The sequence below is a fragment of the Orcinus orca genome, chromosome 18, assembly GCF_937001465.1.
Source record: "Orcinus orca chromosome 18, mOrcOrc1.1, whole genome shotgun sequence".
Lineage (NCBI taxonomy): Eukaryota > Metazoa > Chordata > Mammalia > Artiodactyla > Delphinidae > Orcinus > Orcinus orca.
The window spans coordinates 66,553,215-66,575,771 of NC_064576.1; the positions used below are offsets into that span (position 1 = coordinate 66,553,215).

At 39.8% G+C, this 22,557-nt stretch overlaps 2 protein-coding genes across 5 annotated transcripts in view; both read left to right on the forward strand.

The window, feature by feature from the left end:
• Positions 1 to 2,365, forward strand: part of CCDC169 (coiled-coil domain containing 169) — a 42,251-nt gene extending 39,886 nt beyond the window's left edge. Inside the window, 1 exon segment of the mRNA XM_049701378.1 lies at positions 2,235 to 2,365. Within this exon segment, the coding sequence (XP_049557335.1) occupies positions 2,235 to 2,246 (12 nt within the window). The 3' untranslated portion in view covers positions 2,247 to 2,365.
• An 802-nt stretch (positions 2,366 to 3,167) lies between these two features.
• SOHLH2 (spermatogenesis and oogenesis specific basic helix-loop-helix 2) overlaps positions 3,168 to 22,557 on the forward strand; it is a 51,249-nt gene continuing 31,859 nt past the window's right edge. The window contains exon 1 of one of the 4 annotated variants that reach the window (XM_049701370.1): positions 3,168 to 3,412. In XM_049701370.1, the coding sequence (XP_049557327.1) occupies positions 3,168 to 3,412 (245 nt within the window). Of the gene's footprint in view, positions 3,413 to 3,973; positions 4,223 to 15,108; positions 15,230 to 22,557 lie in introns of those variants that run through there. The other 3 variants (XM_049701369.1, XM_049701371.1, XM_004282221.3) reach the window with 3 other exon arrangements.

Here is a 22,557-nt window from a genome sequence, read left to right on the forward strand (position 1 = left end):
AGGGTATATGAGGTGAAGTTTGGAGGAAACCAGGCACAAGCGTCTAAAAGTCCCCCAGTGGAATCATATAGGAACAGACTTAGTTCCTCCAGCAATGAGTTGTGACAACATGTAAAGTTTTGTATTCCAGGGACCCTCATTAGATACTTAGTGCCCATGCATTTGCTGGCCATTTGTATATTATTTTTGGAGAAATATCTGTTCAAGTCCTTTGCACATTTTTCAATTACTGATAAGTTGTTTGTCTTAATTTTGTTGTGTTGTAAGAGTCCTTTATATATTCTGGTTACTAGACCTTATCAGATATATGATTTGCAAATAATTTCTCCACTTTGGGGTTTTTTTCCTTTCTTGATGATGTTCTTTGAAGACTGAAAGTTTTGATGATGATGAAGTCCAATTGATATTGGCTTCCTAGGATCACTTTAGTGGTTGCTTGTGCTTTAGGTATCATATCTAAGAAATCATTGCCTAATTCAAGAACATAAGGATTTATACAGGTTTCCTTCCAAGAGTTTGATAATTTTAGCTCCTTTTTGATCCACTTTGAGTTAATTTTTATATATGGTGTGAAATAAGGGTCCAATTTCAGTCTTTTGCATGTGTCTATTCAGTTGTCCTAACACTATTTGCTGAAAAGACTATTCTTCCTCAGTTGAATTGCCTTGGCACCCTTTTAAAAAATTAACCATAAACATATGTTTATTTCTAGACTCTCAGTTCTATTCCATTGATCTATAAGTCTGTCCTTATGCCAGTACCATGCTGTCTTGATGACTCTAGCTTTTCAGAAAGTTTTGAAATCAGTGAGTCTGAGTCCTTCAAATTTATTCTTCTTTTTCAAGATTGTTTTGGTTGTTCGGAGTCCCTTTATTTTCCATATGAATTTTAGGATTAGTTTGTCAATTTCTTCACAGCAATACCACAGAGCTGAGGAAAGCAGGGTAGGGCAAGTTAAAATATTACAACGCTCAGTGTTCTTGCAGAGTTTCAGTTGTGTGTGTGTGTGTGTGTGTGTGTGTGTGTGTGTGTGTGTGTGTGTGTATTAAGTTCTCCAGGATTGCTGCAAGCCTTTGGTTAATTTTTAGACTTCTGAAAAAGTTGCTTCTGACCATTTTTGCCAATTTTCTCGTTGCTTTTATGGAGGAAATAAGTTTTGGAGGTCTCTATTCCCTCATTTTTGCTGACATCACTCGCTGAGAAAAATATTTTTTAAAGCACCTTGCAGGGAATTGAAGCTGGCTCTTACTACATCAAGTGGGCATACGGGGAAGTTGGCTTTATAAAGATATATAAGTCAGTAAGGGAAAGGTGATCCCATGGAAATATAAGAACAGGAATTCCAATATAACTGGGCCCACAGATATTAGAATTAGAATTCAGGGAAGCTTTAAAGACCTTAGCAGATGTTCATGGATCATCACCTTAGTGATTTGCCATATAGAATGGAAATTAAAGGCACAGACTTTGAACTCTGACTTCCTGAATTCAAATTACAGATCTACCTACTAACTATATAACTTTGTTTCTTTCTTCTATCTAACAGGGCTAATGATAGTGTCTACACCATAGGGATTTTGTGAAGTTGATACGAGTAAATAAATAAATAAAATTTAGAACAGTCCCTGACACAGATTATCTGCTATAAAAATGGTGTTATTACTATTTGTAGTATAATAGACCCCTAGTTTATTCTCCACTTCATTTTTCTTCTCATTACCAACTGCTATCTTCACTTTCTATATCACTTTTATATCATAGACCTTGGTATATATCAGAGTTTCAATTTTATTGTAATTTTAGGTCACATATCTTTGGTTTACTCATGGATCCTTATTTCCACCTTGTCCCTGCTCTACTTCATGGCCTCTCTCTATGTATTTTCCTAGCTTTAATTTACGTTTCCAGAGGCAAGTATCATCCCTCTTGGGGATCTCATCCCTCTTTGGACAAAGCTCTCCACATTAGGCCGCCTCATGGGCTGCTTCCAAGCCTTTGGATTATCTGCTCTTGAGCTAGTTGCCTCTCTAGCTTGACAAGATGATATGGTGTAACATATTGCTGTTTAGGATTATACAGTAAGCAGAAAATCTGCATAGGGAAATTTCTTTATGAAGGACTGTGAGCTGGGTCAGCTAGGTGAAATATACAGTCCTCCCCACGTGCCATACAATGTCGTTTTGTTGTACACAACGACGAATGAAAAGTCACGATTAACACTTATTTTATTTCAGGGGAAGATGTAATTCAGTTAATCAGAAGACAATGAATGCCATGAGAGGACCAGTAAAAAAGATTTCAAGATCAAACCATCTTCCAAAACTCAATCTGTGATTCCAGAACTGTGTGGTTTACTATTTCTTCCCTTTTTTCATCTGTAATCTTCAACTTCTGAAGTTAGTGTTCCACACACTTTTCAGGGATTGGAATAGATAAGAAAGAGCTATCGAACTTCTCTTTAGCTCTTCTTCCAGAAGTTTGTTCCTTTGCTTGTATGAAAGTAATTTTCTCAAGTGACCCTATACCATTTAATAGCATTCTTATGATTTAAAAAATATCCTAGAAAGCGTTAAGGTTGACATCATTACACTTGCTTTTAATAATATGCCCATGATCTGCTCTGATAGTAACATTGTTATTTTATTTGGATTCTAGTTGGCTGTTAGCTAAAAATGTGCGTTCATCAAAACTTTTTGCTATTTTACGCTATATCATGTTCAGCTCTTTAAAACTCAAGGTTTAAACAAAGCTGCAAATCAGATGCATTTTAAACTTTGATTTGAACTATCATGGTATTGTGGAAACAGGAATCAGCTTGGGTATAGTTCCCACCCTGCTGTGAACTTAGGACATTTGGGGCAAGTTCTTTCACCTCATCTTCATTTCCCACATCTGTAAAATGACTGAGGCAAACTATACAATTGCTAAGGTTTCCTACTATTCTGGAAAATTAATACTTACTCAACTGCAAGGTCTTGCCACTTAGCACATGGTAATTTAAGTCATTTTATGATGTTTATTAATTTATAGTGATGGCCTAGTGATGTTTATTAATTTATAGTGATGGCCCTTTGGACCAAACTTTATGTTTATTAATTTATAGTGATGACCCTTTTGACCAAACTTTGCCAAGTGTTCATGATACTCAAGTATAGAGTGGAAATAGAATGAGGGTACAAGAAGTGTTCTTTTTTTTTTTTTTTTGGTACGCAGGCCTCTCTCTGTTGTGGCCTCTCCCGTTGCAGAGCACAGGCTCCGGACGCGCAGGCTCAGTGGCCATGGCTCACGGGCCCAGCTGCTCCGCGACATGTGGGATCTTCCCGGACCGGGGCGTGAACCCGTGTCCCCTGCATCGGCAGGCAGACTCTCAACCACTGCGCTACCAGGGAAGCCCAAGAAGTGTTCTTTTAAGGTATTAAAAATTTTATTCAATTCTCCTATTTGGTTTAGATTGTTTTGTTACTGTCACCTAGGTCTGGAAGGTACATATGATTTTTTCCCCTAACTTAATAAGTGAAATTATTGGACTTTTAACTTTACAGAAATCACTCAGAGGTAAGTACAGTTTCTGGCACCAAAAACCTAAATTCTATTCAGTATCACCAGTAATGCATGCCAAATGTATTTCTATAACTACTTATAGATATTCACTTTTTTTAAGGAAGAATGCATGAATTTCATATAGACAAATAATTCTTTTATGTGACTTTAAAAAGTAATGCAGAGAAATATAAAGTAACTTTCTATTTTTTTTTTTAAATATTTACTTATTTATTTAGTTTGGCTGCGCCAGGTCTTAGTTGCAGCACGCAGGACCTTTGTTGCGGTGTGCGGGATATTTAGTTGTAGCATGTGGACTTCCTGGTTGCAGCATGCATGCGGGATCTAGTTCCCCAACCAGGGATCGAACCCAGGCCCCCTGCATTGGGGGCGTGGAGTCTTACCTACTGCACCACCAGGGAAGCCCCTCTCCCCCATTCTTTTTTTTTTTTTTGCGGTACGCGGGCCTCTCACTGTTGTGGCCTCTCCCGTTGCGGAGCACAGGCTCTGGACGCGCAGGCTCAGCGGCCATGGCTCACAGGCCCAGCCACTCCGCGGCATGTGGGATCTTCTCGGACCAGGGCACGAACCCGTGTCCCCTGCATCGGCAGGCGGACTCTCAACCACTGCGCCACCAGGGAAGCTCCCTCTCCCCCATTCTTAAGCTAACTATAGATATCAGGTACCATGACTCATTTTATTAAATAATTACTAGATACTACATATGTATTTGTTTACTTTTTTATACCCTATTTTCTCTCTAAAAAGGATTGTGTTACCTTTTACTAAATATAGAGATATAAAAACAAGACTCATAAGATAAAAGATAAAAATAAAAGTTAAAGTTTTGCAAGATTCCCAACTAAGAAAAAGCTCTATCTTTAAGCTTTCTAGTAATCAGCACAAAGAGTGAGTTACACAGCTCTCATTTTTTTGTATAAGGAAATATACAAGTGGAGAAAAAGCTGTACCTAATACTAAGCTCTGAAGGTAATTTGTTATGTAAAGCTTTATGAGGACTTGCAATTATTTATTGAAATAATCAGTACAAAAATGATAGTTTGGGGTCTCTGTTTTGTTTAATACTGAAATATATATTAATATCAGTATTTGAAGAGTTCAGAATTCATAAAGCAAAATATCAGTAAACAATATTTAATATATTAAAACAATTTTAATGTCTAAATTATTACAAAATATTAAAAAGTACCATTTATAAAAACAGATGTTGTGATAATAAAAAAGACAGATATTAATGAATAATAATGATGATGTGGAGAAATTGGAACCCTCTTACACTGCTGGTGGGGCTGTAAAATAGCACCATCACTCTGAAAACAGTCTGTTGGTTCCTCAAAAGGTTAAACATAGAGTTACCATGTGACCCAGCAATTCCACTCCTCTGTGTACAGCCCTAAGAAATGAAAACCTATGTGCACATAAAAATGTGTGCACAAATGTTTAGAGCAACATTATTCATAATAGCTAAAAAGTGGAAACAACCCAAATATCCATCAACTGATGAATGGGTAAACAAATTGTGGTATATCCAAACAGTGGAATATTATTCAGCAGTAAAAAGGAATGAAGGACTGACATATGCTACAACATGGATGGACCTTGAAAACATTATCCTGAGTGAAAGAAGCCAGTCACAAGAGATCACATATTGTATGATTCCATTTATATGAAATGTCGAGAATAGACAAATCCATATGGACAGAAAATAGGTTAATAGTAGTAGCTGAAGGCTGGCAGGGCTGGGGGAAGGGTGGGTGATGGAGAATGACTGCTAATGTGTATAGGGTTTCTTGGGGGGGGTGATGAAAATGTTCTAAAATTAATCATGGTGATAGTTGTACAACTTCATGAATGAACCAAAAAGCATGGAAAGCACCTTACATGGGTTAATTGCATGTTATATGATTTATACCTCAATAAAGCTGTTATAAAAAATGTTAAACATATGTTAACCTTTTAATATAAACTGGAAGATAATTTTTTTTTTTTTTTTTTTTTTGTGGTACGTGGGCCTCTCACCGCTGTGGCCTCTCCCATCGTGGAGCACAGGCTCCGGATGTGCAGGCCCAGCAGCCATGGCCCACGGGCCCAGCCGCTCTGCGGCACGTGGGATCCTCCTGGACCGGGGCACAAACCCACGTCCCCTGCATCGGCAGGCAGACTCCCAACCACTGCGCCGCCAGGGAAGCCCACAGATAAATTTTAATGGAATATTATTTGATCTTAGAAAATATGATCTTAAACATCAAAATGCATTGTCGTTAGTGCCATTGTTGAGTCAAGAGTATATTATTAGCATAATTTTCCACCTAAGAAGCTGTTTCAGATACTACGCTAGTCAAAAGAACAATGAAGCTTATATGCTACTTCCCAGTATTTCCTTGACTTCTTTTGAATAATCCCATTTCTTGTTTAATAACCTTGTAGAGATATTTATAAAGCACCTTTTGACTTTTGACTAGGATTAGGTTTTTTTTCTAATTTATAGAGAGCTATATAGTTTTTGTTTCAAAAAATTTTTCTAGTTTTCATCATCTTCATTAGTTTTATCATGTATAGCTGGAGATTACAGTGCAGAGTTACTTATATCAATTTTAGTACTTTGAAAGTCATATTCTACTGGACCAGAAACTTTATTTTGGACTAAGAATTATTTCTTGCAATAATTGGTTTCTTTTTGCTGTGTGCCCAAGTGGGAGCCTGTCTAGACCACATATTATATGTGATTTTTTTAAGTAAATTGAGTAATTGAATTATAGTTATTTCAAGATGTAAATAATTTAGATTTTTTATTTTTTTCATACCAGAAAAACAGAATTATGACAACAGTGATGCTAGGATTTTTGGCATTTAAAGAGAGGTAAGTATACCAGAATACTAAAAACTGCTATTAAATCACTAAATGTGATTGAGGTATGAAAGTATCTTTAAAATAATAAAGCACTATTTAAATGCAAGATCATATCTTTTTTTTTTTTTTTCGGTATGCGGGCCTCTCACTGTTGTGGCCTCTCCCGTTGCGGAGCACAGGCTCCGGACACGCAGGCTCAGCAGCCATGGCTCACGGGCCCAGCCACTGCACCACATGTGGGATCCTCCTGGACCGGGGCACGAACCGTGTCCCCTGCATCGGCAGGCGGACTCTCAACCACTGCGCCACCAGGGAAGCCCAAGATCATATGATTTTGACAGTAGGGCACTATTTTCAAAACAAGTTAACATCAGATTAATCTGACCTATGAATTAGAAAAATCTTGAATTTTTAGAGCATCCTTTTAACTTTATAAAGCAATTTCATATTTCTATCTCAGTTACAGAGAGAGTATTATCATCCAGAGAACTACCCAACAGTGAGATTATCATCATTGGAACTGTTCAAGCAGTGGCTAGGTGTCCCTTTGTCAGGGATGTTATAGAAAGGACTCCTGCAGTGGGTGGAAGTTGGATTCAATGACTGCCAATATCCCTTCTGATGCTAAGATACTGTGATTCCCTGCCCATTTATCCAATAGGGAAACTAGAGCCAAAAATAACTCCCTAAAATATATGTTGGTTGCATCATATAGGCTGTGTATGTATAGGCTGTAAATATGAACTTTCAAAACTGGGCTGCTTTACCACTAGCCAAAACTAACAAAATCAGGTGTAATAGTATCAATGTCCATTTGTTAAATGTAAACTGAAATTAGATACCATTTTTCACCTATAAAATAAACATAATTTTCAGTGCTAATAGATCTGAAGTTAAGAAGTTCTAATATACTGCAGGTGGGAGTACTAATTCATATAATTCTTTTGGAAGACAATTTTATTATATTCTTGAATAGCCTTAATGTTAATATGTTGACTTAATATTTGTACTTCTAGTAATCTATTCTAATGAAAAATCCTGCATATAGAAAACATACAAGGACAATCACTTTATCAGTATTATTTATAATACCCAAAAATGGATACTCTCTCGATGCACAATTATAGGGAGATGCTTAAGCAGACTGTGATTCATCCACATGGTTAAATATTATGCAGCAGTTAGCATTTGCTATCTTATACTAAAATTCTTTCTTCTCATGTATTTCTTGTGTTCTGAAGTACTTCAGTGTAATTTATCTCCAGCAGTTTAATGTAATGAACACTCTTATTCATCATTTGTCACCAGCTAGTTTAGTACCTAGCATAGGACAGGCACTTAATACATTTTGTTTGACTTAAATGGATGTTTGCAAAAGAGTTTATAGGATCGTGGGAGGACTTAATGTTAGAATGTTAACACAATGTACAATGTCACACATAAAATATGATTTTAACGATTTAAAAATATAGGAGAGGCTACAAAAAGAGGGCTTCAGTCTACTGATAGTGCCAAAAATGTGTTCTGTCACACAAATTTCCTGTCCAGCTCTACAGGGGAAGATGAGGTAGGCTCCAAGTGATTATTCAGAGATAGGTGGAGAGGGAGAGAGGAAACTTGTGGAGTACTAGAAGGGAACATGTTTTAACAAGCTAATTAACTTAGGGGTGTTTACTTAACTTTCCTGTCTTAAGTTTCTACTCTGTAGAATGAAGATAGAACTAATTGATTTCAAAGGTACCTTTATGTGTATGTGATAGGGAAGGGGAGGGGGCTGGAAAACCCTTTTATTTGAAACAATTCTGATATCTTTTTTTTTTAAAAAAAAAGTTTATTTGCTTTATTTTTTTAAAATTTTTGTTGGAGTACAGTTGATTTACAATGTTGTGTTAGTTTCAGGTGTACAGCAAAGTGAATCAGTTATACATACACATATATACACTCTTTTTTAGATTCTTTTCCCACATAGGTCATTACAGAGTGTTGAGTAGAGTTCCCTGTGCTATACAGTAGGTCCTTTTTAGTTATCTATTTTATATACAGTAGTGTGTATATGTCAATCCTAATCTACTCCCAGTTTATCCCTCTCCGCCCTTACCCCCTGGTAGCCATAAGTTTGTTTTCAATTCTGATATCTCAATGTGATAAAAAATAAGTACTAAAATCACATATAGCAAATCCATTTCTCTTACCTGGCTAGCCCTCATTTGATCGTGGTGTATGTGAAAAGTAAATCCTTTTTGTGAGTGAGTGAGTGTGTGTGTGTGTGTGTGTGTGTGTGTGTTAAGTTACTGAGATCTGGATTTTACTTGTTGAAGCAGCCTATGCTCACTAATATAGTGTCAAACAATATTTTTAGTAAGACTTACAAGTCTTTGGATATTGTTTTCAGTAGATAATGGTATCTTTCTTTGCAACTACATAGAGATAAATTCAGCCATTCATTGATAGTGATGGCCCCTGGCCTGCCTGCATCATTGAGTCAGAATCTAGAATTTCAATTGATATTTTTAAAGTGATTCTAACTCAGTGTATTTTCCAGTCTGCTGAACATAACCAGAATAATTTTTTTTTTTTTTTTTTTACTAAACAGAATCTCTTGCTCTTTCATCAATTTGTTTCTAGGATACTGCTCTTTAAAGCCTTGTACAAATGCTGCACAGTCTAAGCCAAACAGAGGCTGGGCCCAAACAACCGTGTAATGTATCAATCCAGGTCTGAGGGGAAGATACCCTTAATCACTTTCACTCAGAAAAGGAAGAATGCACAGCATCACTGATCCATAGCATTTATGGAATCCTGTTGGGCAGACATGGTGAAAGCCCTCTTCCCTGGGAATTGGGTGGGTTCCTTGATCAGGCCCTGATTCTGCTTCCTGGTAGGAATGTTCTTCTCCATTTTTCTTAATGACCTCTAACTCTACTCCTTGGGAGTTTCTTTCATTTCAGTCTTCTGGTTCATATTTGAAGTAGGCAGTGGAGGTTAGACCCTCATTTAGAGATGCACAGCTTTTAGAGCTCATTTTCTGTTAGAACAAACTTGGGTTCCCATGGGTGGTGGCATCATAGTTCAAGGAGTCAAAAGCTTTTCAGTCTAAGTTTATGGTTTCTTGGATAATATAGCTTCATCAAAATCGTAGTCAATTCCATGTATAATAATGATAATTTTAGAGCATGATTTGTTTCTTTGGCCTCTCTCTCTACCTAATGGCAGCTGCCTTGCAGCTATTTGAAATAATAGGTTAGGATATAAAGTTAACACCCATAATCTGATCTTTGCCACAGGCTGTCTTAGTGGCCTCTTGTTGCTCAAAACCCTTCTCGGTCTTATCTCTTGCTTTTTGGCTCTCAGAGTTGTTGGCCTTTCCAGCCCCTTATGCCCTTTGATGCCCCAAATTTCTAGATTCTCCCTGAGACTCTCTCTATTCCCTTTTCCTTACAAAGTGGCTGATTATATCCCAAGCTCATTTTTTTCTTCTGCCTTGTCAAAGGCAGCCAGTAACATCACACATCATCTTCATCATCATCATTATTATTATTAAGCACTTGTTCTGCTGTGACATAATAGGGACTTCCAGGTTTCCACTGTCACATTGTGTCCCTGCCTCCCACTGCAGACCTGCTAAGTTAACACCATGCCACCTGTTTTAGTATTTTGTTAATGCAGCACCTAAATTCAAGTTATCAATATCTGCATTATGACTATAAGAAACAACTATAAGAAACAACAGACCTCAGAGGCTTCACACAGAGGTTTATTCTCTCTCACAATACAATCCATTCAGGTTCAGCAGTTAAAAGAAAAGGATAAATAATCTTTATACCTTGAAAGAGAAAGGAGACTGGGAATGGGAGCGGAAAATATTTCAAAATTACTGATAGTGTCTTAGGCTGGGTGATAGGTACATATACACTCATACTTTATATTGTACATCTTTCATATATGTACTCTTGGGTATGTATGAAATCTTTCATAATAAAAAAATAAAAATTCCTCCAGCTGACTTTAAATCATATTAGTATACATGTAAGCATTTACAAGGAAAGTGTGAACATCATTTTTTCTCCTTCACCTCATCCCCACCTTCACATACCACAGACTTCTCTCCTTTAAGATTGTCTGGCTTGTTTGTGATGTAGAAATTCCACAGGACTTCAAGTCAGCAGTCTTTGTGGCTAAAGGAGAATGAGTGACTTTGTAACTACTGATCTCCTCACGCAATAGAGCAGTAGTAACCAATGACTTCATGGGAGCTGCTTCTAATGGTCCTGTTGTGTGGTTACCTGGGAGGATGCCTAGAAAATTAATCAACGTGGCAGTGTCTACCCTCGCTCTAGACCTTGAGTGACACAGCCTCCCTCATCCATAGTTATAAAGTCACTTTGGTTTAGCTCCACATTTCCTAGTAAAGACTTTTGGTTAAAATGAGGCAGATCTGCCTCATCTTAATTCAGTAGAACTAAACCCTGTTGAAAGTGAATTGGTATATTGGATGATGAGAAAACTGTCGCATCTTAGTGTAATCGGCTGCAGGGCATCATTAGAAGTTGGTACTATTCTTTGACCTTCATCACTGCCTAAGGGCAATGGTTCCTAACTCACTGGGAAAACATATATTTACTGATCACCCTCTATGTCCTGGCTACTAGGATACAAGGTGTAGTAAAATAATCCCTGCCTTATCACGCTACTTAAAATGAATTCTAATTGTTGAAGCAGAGATGTGAGATGGAGTTGGGAATGCCTTGGGAATTTTCCTGTTGTCTTCTCAAATTAACCACAAAAGGAAAGTGCATGTCGGAGGGTAGTGTGGGAGAGACCCCAAGCCAGGATGAAGGAGAATGTTCAGGGGTGAGTGTGCTAAACCTTACACCATGCAGTCACCAGAGCTGAACGTTCAGCTTAGGAGAACTGACCCGGAGTCAGAAAGGAGGCATGTGAACAGGAGGGGTCCTAGCCTCTTTGATACAGGGATAACAGGGAACGTTTTTAGGTTGAAATCGGAACCAAAGAAGACCAAGGGATAAATGAGTTAGCAGCTGGGGAGGATCAGAGGAAATATCTGGGGCAGTTCCCAAATTAGTGAACTGTGCTCACAGGGGGTAGCTGGCCAATGCTGTCTTATCCTTTGAAGGTAGTTCAGGGCTTCTCCAGGCTTCAGGTGATTCATCCCTTCAGCACTATAGTCTCAAGAAAGAGGTTACTCTGTCTGTTTGGGGGGATCTTACACTGGGGAGAATGCCAGGACACTATCCGGGAATCTTGTTGACTTGATCTAGTTCAATCTAGTTGACTTGATTAAAAGCTGAACCTAGAAAGCCAGATAAGGGCAAGATAATGTGGGCCCTACTGCCACACTGAGGAATGAGAACTTAATTTGATAAGCAGAGGAGCCTTGCACACGTTAAATGGGGAAGGGATGAGATTAAACCTGACCTTTCCATCTTTCCTGTGCCCCCCCTCAACATAATGGACACTATTCCAACTCTGAGATACCAAGCTTGTCATTTTGGTGCCTGCAATATTTTTTCCTTTCCTCCAGACCTTCTCTTTTTCTTTCCATGATGAAATGAGTGGCATTATGAAATAAAGGACAGAATGTAGACTTGGAGGCAGAAAGACCAGAATCCCAAATCTGCATACACCAATCAGCTACTGAAATGACTTTCATTCATTCATTCAAATATTTTAGTGCCTGCTACGAAGCCAGGCACTTTTCTAGGCCAAGGTGGTAGTAGTGGATGATACAGACAAATTTTCTCTTCTAGAGAGGGGAGAAAGACAAATAAAAACAAATACATATGCTGTATAACATTAGAAAAATGATGTAAAGAAAAAGAGAGTGAGGGGTTAGATTCTGATAGGAGTATCCAAGGAAGTGACATAACAAATCTACATGAAATGGAGAAATCTGGGGAAGAGCATTCCAAGCAGAAGGGAGAGCAAGCGCAAAGTATTCTAGCTTTGTACTTACCTGGTATTTTAGGAAGAATAAGGCAGTGTGATGAGAGGTCATAACAATGGCGAGAGGTAAAGTTGGTGAAGTCAGATGGTATAAAGCCTTGTTAGACATGGAAAAGAATTTAGATTGTTTTCTGACAGGAGGGTTTTGAGAAAGGGAGTTAATATTCTGACATATTTTAAAAGGTTATTCTGGTTATTCTATGATGAACTGCCTGAAAGGAGATTGGGGAAGATGGCAAAAGTGGAAGTAAAAATCACCTTCCTCAGTTAACATTATGAAAATATCTCTGTTTATAATTGTATAATGGAACTTAATGGTTAGTCAAGTTATGGTAGACTCTTGGATTTAATACTCCAAAAATATTGCAAGCATAGTGTTTGAAAGTATATGCATTTTAAAAGTGAGTTCAGTACATTAGTAAATGTAAGAAATTATTAGTAAAAATGATTGAAATTAGTTAATTCTCTGGCTTTCAACATCTGTAGTTACAGTCCTACCTACTTATGAGAACATTATTTGGGCCTCAGCATCTTTGAAAGGAAAGGACAATTAGGTAATCTCTAGGTTCTTATTGAGTTCTAAATTTCTGTGATTCTGAGAACAAGCCAGGTAAACAACAATACTGAACATAGCTTATATAGAACAGTTCCTATAAAATAGCTGGATGGAAAATTTCCAAACATTTTAAGCATAGGTTCTTCATGAGTTCATCTGAAGAGACCATGTGTACTGTAGTACTTACAAATCTAATTGTAATTTGCATATTGTGAAAAATATACAATTATAATTTAGTTTTGGGGGAAATAATGTAATGCATATGCTATGAATGCTAATAATTTTAAGTGATTGGAAAACCATTTTCTAAGAGGCAGTTTGAATTGTTAATTTTGAATGCAAATTTTTAAATATATTTCTCTATGTAGAATTATTCTTGTTATATTTTATGATTCTTGGTATTCAGTTTTCCATCAAGAATATAAGTAGCATATTGTTACTCTAGGGAACCACAGAAAGAGTCCATCTACCCATTTGTCTCCAATAATAAAAATGAGTATGATTCAAGAATGTTAAATGTGATAAAGAAATTAAATGGTTTATAATTCTATGCTGTAATTCAGAAGGTTTATAGTAGAGCCTCTCAACCTCAGTGCTAATGACATTTGGGGCCAGATAATTAATTCTCTGTTCTGGGAGGCTGTTCTGTGCATTGTGTGATGTTTAGCAGCATCCTTGGCCTCTACCCACTAGATGCCTGTTGTGACAATGAAAAAATGTCCCTTGGGAGACAAAAATCGCCCCCAATGAGAGTAGATGCCTGCTCATTTACAAAGTAAGCTTCTTTTTCTTTCTTTTAAGAGATTGAAAACTATTTAAATATCTAATCTGGTTCTTATGGAGCTTGGATCTTATATTCTTGATACTGAAGAGCTCTATTATCTTTTTGCTTCCTCCAACACAGGAATGATTACTTCCTCTCACATAAGCTTAGGGGCATCGTCCACTCAAATTTAAAATCAATGAGTCTGTGTCAGTTTCCACAATGTCTTTGTCACTTTTAGCATCAGACTTGCTAATCTAGACCTTTAGGTCAAGGCAAAACTGATTACCAGACTGGGGGAAGTACTCAAAGCTGCCTCAATTCACCCCTACCCCAATGCCTGGGCATGATTTCACCTCTGCTGATATTGTTGGGCAAACTAACTGCTTCACAGATGTTTAGCTAGACACTCTCAGTTCCTGATTAGGTGGAAAAGCAATCAAGAACCAAAATTCGTATCTATTAAAATGTGTACATTTACTTCCAAAAATAGTGCAGAATGATCCCACCAGAAATTTATCTGCGCTTTTCTTCCCATGAAAATCGTAGACAACCACTATATTTTTGCATGCTGTCATGATCTAAATCAGAACACACCGCCGCCTGCTCAGGAAACAGGAGGCTTGCCCAGAGATCAGAGATGGTGGTTCAAGTAGAGCATGTGCATATTACATGTTCAAGTAAGGTCAAGAGTCTAGGCAAATCCAGAGTGACAAACACCGTAAGATACCATCACCCCCTCACCCCCACCGACTTTTAGCAATGGGAACAGTAGTAAAGACAAGAGGAAGGATCCCTTACAGGTCCTGGCACTTCGTGGATCTCAATAATAATGTCTAGCAAGGCCGAACAAAGCGGATTACATAGCAGCCGCCACCTGGAGATTTCTCACTTGAGAAAAAGAGGACAATATTTGTTGACTCACAGGACAACATGAAATGCTTCTAAAATTTTTAGCTTCTTAGTAGTTTGGAAAGAAAGCACCATAACAGTCCTCAACCTTCCCTGTCCTCTCATATGTTTGTCTTGGAAAAAGAAAAAAATCCAGTTTGCTAATTCCTAATATTTAAACTTGAAAGCGTTCCCATAAGACACTCTGAAGACTTTTAGACAAGCCCTTGCGCCCCGCCACCCGCCCCAAGGCGGGGAGTGGCAGTTCCACCCGGGGCCTGAGCTGTGTGATGTCCCGGGGTCACGTGGAATGGAACTTTGGGTGGGCAGCGCACCAGTGACGGGGTCTCCTTAGGACCTGCAGGGCACCTCGGGGCCGTCCATCCCCGTCCCCCCGGGTACGCCCACCCCCGGAAGCCGGGACCCTCGGAGCAGCGGCTGGCTGCAGGGCCACTTTAAGGGCGGGCCGGGGGCGGGCGCCCCCCAGCTGCGAGCACGAAGCCATTGGCGCGCGGCGGGCGGCGGACGCGACGGACTGGCTGCGAGCTCCTCCCGTGGCGAGGCTGCCCCAGGAACCGCACGTGGGCAACGGGCCATGGCGGACTCAATTATCCGCCCGGAGCTCGGCCAAACCCTTGAGCAGGTAAGAGGCGGAGGAGGAGGAAGGGGAGGCAGCTGCGTTTAAAACGGCGCGCGGGTCGGCGCGGCGACTCAGTCGGGCGGCACAGCCACGCTAGGCGCAGGCCAGTACGTCTGGGGACGGCCCGGGGGCCACTGCGGGGCGCGAGCCAGTCCCGGCCGCTTCCCCGGGCGTCCCGGCTCGCTCCTGGGGCCCCACGGCGGGCGCCTGCCCACCTCGAGGACGGAGCGGAGGCCCGAGGAGGGAGGGCGACTGGACTGTGTCACAGAGTCACTCCCTCGAGCTCTTGACTCTCGCCAACCCAAACCCATCTTCCGGCCCCAGACCGTTGGTGGGGCGACGCGGGAGCAAGACGTCGTAGCGTAGATATTCGGGCTGGTGGCCGGATAAAAACGGGAGTGACAACTTTGGTTTCAGCCTGAATATAGGAAAGTTGATTTCACACTTTTCAGTTTGAGTGTAGGAAAGTTTATTCAACATATTGAATATGGAAAAGTTGATCTTCAGCTCTCTTGTCTGCACAGCTCTAGGTGCCTTTTTTCGCTGTGCTCACTGCCGTGGCGTCCCGAGTGTCCTTGTACTGCTCTCTCCGCGCTGACCCTCAAACAGGCAGACGTGTGTAGAGACCGTGCTGTTGGCGGGAAGACACGTCTGCCCTCTTCACACATCCGCCCACCCTCCCCGGAAGTCAAAAGGCCCCCTGGCCTCTTTTGGACGCGCCTTATTTATCATCCCCTTCCTCGGCAGACGCACAGAATAATTTTGGTGACTGTTTTCGATAAAAATGAAAGCAGCCCACTAGGAAGAAAGCATAAACAAAACCCCACCGACCCCAGAAAGCAAGGTGACCTGGTGTTGGCTTTCTTCTGAGTATTTCACGTCTTGATAAATGTGAGAGGGAAACCTTTTGCGCTGCTTAAGTTTTGTTACCCCTGAGAATGTTCTGCATACTTAAATTTCCTCACTCCTTAAGAACAAGCGTTCTGAACCGAATCACTACCACTTGGAGTGGACCGAGTTTAAGAGGTTTTTCTTAATTATTTAAAAATGGAGGTACCTATTTAAACTCAGAGTATTTTGGGGGTGCAGGATTAGGCAAAGCTGCACAAAATGGAACTCTGGATAAAATATTATCGAGTAGTACATAAATAACTGTGGCTTCCCACCCTTAGTAGTCTGAAGCCCCAACTGAACCTTTTGTTTGCACTGGGAGAGAAGCTCACTCAGTTTCTCCAGATAGAGCTGCTTAAATCCCTTGACTCCTGGGGAAACTGGAGGCCAACAATTGCCCCATGAGGGCATCAGCCCTGCAGCTGCTGCTAGTTGTCAGTGCTGCTCCCAGTGATAAGAGTGACATAAATAACAGCTCACTAAAATGTAGGAGTGATTTGCTTTAAGCACTTCAGCACCTGCTGTTACTAATTAAGGGTTTAGCCTGCCACAGATTGCAAATGGAAATCCAGTGTTTTAAAAATGGCAGAGACTGGAGTGCCCTGCCTCTTCCCCCGATCTCAGAAATCAGAGTGGATGAAGAGCACTGGTGATGATGATGTCGCCTGGTAAAAACTGCCCACACTTCACAGATCTGCAGCAAGGTGTAGTAGTGTTTATCCCTGAGTGCTGGACTTCGATGCTTTTTATTTTCTCTTTAGACTGTTTTGAATTTTCCAACCTTCCACAATGAATATGTATTGCTTTTGTTAAAACAGTGCAGTAAGCAATTCACATAGGAAAAAAATTTCCACCAAAGGAGGCCTAGCATTGGTTCAAATCGTGGTCTCACAGGTGAAAATCTTAGAGATACTAAAAGCAGTTCTCCAGAGCCTAATGTCCTAGAACCTTTTATTCATTTTCCTTTTATTCTTATCTGTGGATCCTTCTCATCACCTGTGCTCATATTACACCATCAACAAGATATTTTTAACTATATAAATATTCAAATTGAAGTTGATTAGAAGCTATTCAGTTAATTTGAATTACTTGGGGATAGTGGACTAGGGCAGTGTTCTGATTTGTCTGATTAGGAACATTCCTAGTGTGATGATTTTGTGGGGCAGGGAAGGAAGCCTTGGGCAGGAGAGCAAATCAGCTCTTTGCAGAGCTGCTTTATTTCCTGCCCCTCTGTGTCCTGCTGCCAGGCACTGCAAAACCTTTGATTCCGGCACAGAAGGACCGGTGAGTGATACTTGGCTTTCTCATCCCTTTCCGGATCTCTTTCCCTCTCTCCTCAGTTTCTCCCCAGTACCCGGGTTCTGCCCTTCAAAGCTTGCTCTAGACTTTTCTCCACAAGACTAGCTGAGCGATTCTGGAGAATTTGGGAACTGGGCTTCTGAGGGGAATGTGGTCAGGAGCGCTAGGTGCTATCCAGGAAAGGGCTCAAGTTAGCGACTGATGCCTGTTGTTCAAAACTTACCTTTGCTTCTCAGTTGGCCCTGTGTCCCGAGCCCTGTGGCTCAGGTAGTGCAGAGAGCAGTTTGATTTTTAGGGCTGTTTTCACTGCCTGACATAGATACTTTCCTTTTATTTCTATCTCTCCATCTCCCCTTCCCCATCAGGTTGATTTGATGGGTTTTGTGCTCGGGTTTGGTATTACCTGAGAACACATGGCAATAACTACCACCTACAGGGCATTGTACAAACATTACTCCTTATAACAGTCTTGTGATCTAAGTAGTATTGCCCCCCGCCCCCGCGATGAGGATCACATAAGTATCTTATTCAGAGCTGCTGGTTAGTCGCTGAACAGGCGGCAGACACCGTTCTGCATACCTCGAAAGCCTTTGCCCTCTTCCCACTGCATCAAACTGTTAAAAAAAGGATCAGTAATAGCTTTGGTAGAACTGGGGCTCATCCACTGTTTTCCCTGTGTTCCAAGGACTGAAAGCCATACTTTCTTATCAGCAGGAAAAAAAAAAAAAAAGACTCCTGGAATGTAAGCCCCATGAGGGCAGAGAGCTTGTCTGTTCACCTTGAATTCCCAGCACAGCATCTGCCCTGTTGTAGGGGCTTAATAAATATCTATGGCAAGACTACATAGACATCACACGTATTTATGCAGATGCATAAAAGTGGCAGGAGGTTCTAAAGGAAAAAGAAAATAAACTTTTCTAATAGAAAGGTTTACAAGTGATTCACAGCCCGGGATATCCTGGTTTATATGGGTTTTTTTTTTAGTGTAGTTATTAATAGCACCTCCTTTCTCAAGTGTCTCAGTTTGTAAGGTAAATTAAATGGTCACCCTATCTGTAGAAGGAGGTTATTTTTGGACATTCATAGGTTGCTTCAGTTAACCTGGTTAATTAAAAAACAAAAAGATGGGGCTTCCCTGGTGGCGCAGTGGTTGAGAGTCCGCCTGCCGATGCAGGGGACACGGGTTCGTGCCCCGGTCTGGGAAGATCCCACATGCGGCAGAGTGGCTGGGCCCATGAGCCATGGCCACTGAGCCTGCGCGTCCCGACCCTGTGCTCTGCAACGGGAGAGGCCACAACAGTGAGAGGGCCGCATACTGCAAAAATCAAAACAAACAAAAAGATAATCACTCCTTTTATGACCACTCGTTAATGACTGTTTCAATGGTTGGCATATGCTTCAAAGGCAGTGTAATTGTCTAGAAGAAATCCTGTGCAGTAGCAGAGATTCACAAACACTCTTCACTCAAAAGCGTCACAGCGGTTTAGAGTCCCGCCTTGCTCCAAGTACCACTGGGAATGAGGAAAGTTTATAAAATGAAAAGGAAACACTCTAGAAGGTTCCGTATACTCTCTACTGCAGAAATTCCAAATTTCAAAGGTCATTTGAAGGTGTTATGCTGTCTTCTTAGAATGTAGGACATGAGGCTGGTGACATGGGTTGATGTTAGGCTGTGAAAGGCCATGCTAAGGAGTTTGAATTTTTGTTCTGTTTAAAATAGGGTTGGGTGGGTGAGTGGGATTGGCTGGCAATGATGAATTGAGCACACCTGTCAACGTTCCAGCCACCCCAGTCTCCCTGGCAGGAGATACTTAACAGTGTGCCCATACCTTCAGCAGGTAAATATCATTGAAAAGAAAAAACAAGTGAGGGGCATTCTAAATTAAAAGTCCCAGGAGACAGAGCAACCATGTGCAACTCATAGTCCTTAATGGGATCTTGGTTTGAACAAAGTAGCTCTCTCTGAACATTAAAAAAAAAAAAAAAATCCACAGGAAAGCTTGAGATTTAGAAAGCAGATGGGGTCAAATTGCTACCAAAACAAAAGTGGGGAAAAAAAAAGAAAAACAACACAGCATAAAAGACATAGAGAAGAAATGCCCCAGTAAAACAATTCTAGTGATAGTGCAGGCAGAATGTTAGCAGAAGCAAAGATGAAATGGGCCTGAGGGTGCTTCCCTGGTAAAGAATTAGCTGTGGGCAGAACCCCTGGGCCAGCTGGGGCCCTGGATTTCTTCACCCCTGGACTCTCCCCCTTCACCCCTACTACAGCCAGAGCGATGGGACTTTTAACCAGAGAATCAAACCCAGGCACTGCTCTTTCTAAAGAAAATGAACTCTACGTGGGACACGGGCTCCTGGTATTGGTAGTTTCCAGACCTCTACAACTGACAAGGGTGAAAGGAAAGGCAGCTCTGCCCAGGAGGGAAATAAACCAAAGTGATTGGTTTTCAGGGTAAAGCCTGCCTATATTTTGACAAATAGCTGATCCCAACCACTTTGCTCTCCAGCCTTTCTTCCATCCCTACCATTCACACCAAACCCACAGTTTAGAGGAAACAGTGACTGGGGAAGCAGACCACCCCAACTGCAGGGGAAACTGCTCATAAATGTCAGCTGAGGCCTTGAGTCATATTTATGTTTGGATAACCAAGGATCACCAGACAACTATTCCAGAGGCAGATTATAAAGGGGATAGAAAAAACTTAAAATTTCTAATTTGTATGTTCACAGGGGATATCATGTCCTAAAAATAGCAGGTTATGATAAATTATCAAGAGAGAAAAAAGTCTTAGAAATGAGCAATTCATGTTAAATTAACTGAAATTGTAAAAGTCTTTAGAAGGACTAAAGCCTGAGCTGGTGATATGGACAATAAAATTAAGAAAGTCTTGCAGAAGTTGAGACTTGAAGGATCAATTTAGGATGTCCAGCATCTAATAGAAGGTTTCCAAGGATAGACAAAGGCAACAGAGGAGGAAATAATCAAAGAAATAATAGAAGGAAATTTTCAGAGCCAAAGATCCACTGAATGCCAAGTGGGCTGAGTAAGGTCCATCCCCAGACACATCCTAGGAAATGATCAGAATCCACAGCATAAGAGAAAAGCACTAAAAGAAAAACAAGGCAGCTTTTTCTTTTCATCACCAGCTCTGGTTGTGAGAAGAAAATGGCCCAGTATCTTCAAAGGTCAGAGACAAACAGATTTTGACTTGTAGGAGTATTTTGACTATAAAGCTAGCACTGAATTGTGAGCCCTAATGCCACTTAAAGAACATAAATAAGGAGTTTAACTCCCAAAGTATTGTAGGAGCAGCAGGAGGGAAAAAGGACAATTTGATCAGTTTAACAGGAAGCGTGGGAAAGAAGAAACAATTATGGTAAATGGGAAACTTGAAATAACAAATGAAGGGAATAAGACCATTTCATGTTAAGTTATGAATATTTCACAATTAATTACATTACATTGATTACCTTAATGTTCATTAGCTAGTGTCATTAATGTAAGTAATAACTTATTAAAAGCTTATTAATTACTTATATTAAAAACTGAAATCTCAGATTGGAAGAAACCTAAAAAAGTCAAATATATTTTATTTAAAAAATTCATACAAAATCAAAATGATACAGAAAGCCTCAAAATAAAGGTATAAAAAACTAAGTGTTGTATATCAGAAAAAAATAAAATTTCAGGTGAAAAGCATTAAAAAGGACAAAGATATATTTTATATATAGTTTTTTCTCTATAATTATATGATATTTATATGTTAATACATACTACATAGACATTGTAGATCATTATATAGTATATATTAAGTATTATTATATATTTATATGAATATATAGAATTGTTATGAACCTTTATGTACCTAATCCATAGTTTATTTATAGAGTCTATAGTTAGAGAAATTGGTAAATTGACAAAGCGTAATTAGAGAGGGCAGGTTTTATATATCTACCTCTTAAAATGAAAGATCAAGTAGACCTAAAATAAGAAAGCAACTAGCAAGTTCAGTCTGAAAGCTATGTAGAGGCTGTATGCCTAACAGAAAATACACATTGTTTTCAAGTATCCATGGAACATTAAAAATTGTGTATTAAGTCACAGAGAAAATATCAACCAATTCTAAAAAGTAGAAGTCATATAGTGTGCATCCACTGTTGACAATGCACTGAAATAAGAAATGAGTCAATAGCCAAAAAAATTTTTAAATACCAAAACACTATCCACTTGAAAATTAACATCTTTATATAGGAGTTTAATATAACTCTTAGGTTAAAATGGGAATATAAACTGAAATTATATAAACTAGCAATGAATGAACATGACCGCAATGTATCAGAATTTATAGGGTACAACAAAGTGCCACTTGGATGACGGCGTCATTCAATAGAACTTTCTGCAATGATGAAACTCTTCTATAATTATGCAGAAATGGTAGTCACTTGCCATATGTGGATACTGAGCACTTGAAATGTGGCTGGTGAAACTGAACTGATTTCACACTTTAATTGTAATGAACATAAATTTAAATCACCACATATTGGACCACATAGTTCTACAGTCTCTAATAAAGCATTACCAGAAAAAGAAGATAGAAAAAAATTTAATTATATATTAATCTCTAGTTGGGGCTTCCCTGGTGGCACAGTGGTTAAGAATCTGCCTGCCAATGCAGGGGACACGGGTTCGAGCCCTGGTCCGGGAAGATCCCACATGCCGTGGAGCAACTAAGCCCATGCGCCACAACTACTGAGCCTGCGCTCTAGAGCCCGCAGGCCACAACTACTGAAGCCCACGTGCCTAGAGCCTGTGCTCCGCAACAAGAGAAGCCACCGCATAGCCCGTGCACAGCAACAAAGAGTAGACCCCGCTCACCGCAACTAGAGAAAGCCCACACGCAGCAACAAAGACCCAACGCAGCCAAAAATAAATAAATTAAATAAATAAATTTAATCTGTAGTTGGAAAGCAAGCAAGATGAACTCAACACAAGTAATAAATGTTGTATAAATTTAAAAATTAATACATTTGAAAAGAAATGAAATGGATTTTTAAAAATATATGAATAAAATTCACTTAAAGGCAGAACACTTATTTTACTAGTAAGCATTAAGGAACTGTAAAAGGTAGTCTAAAAC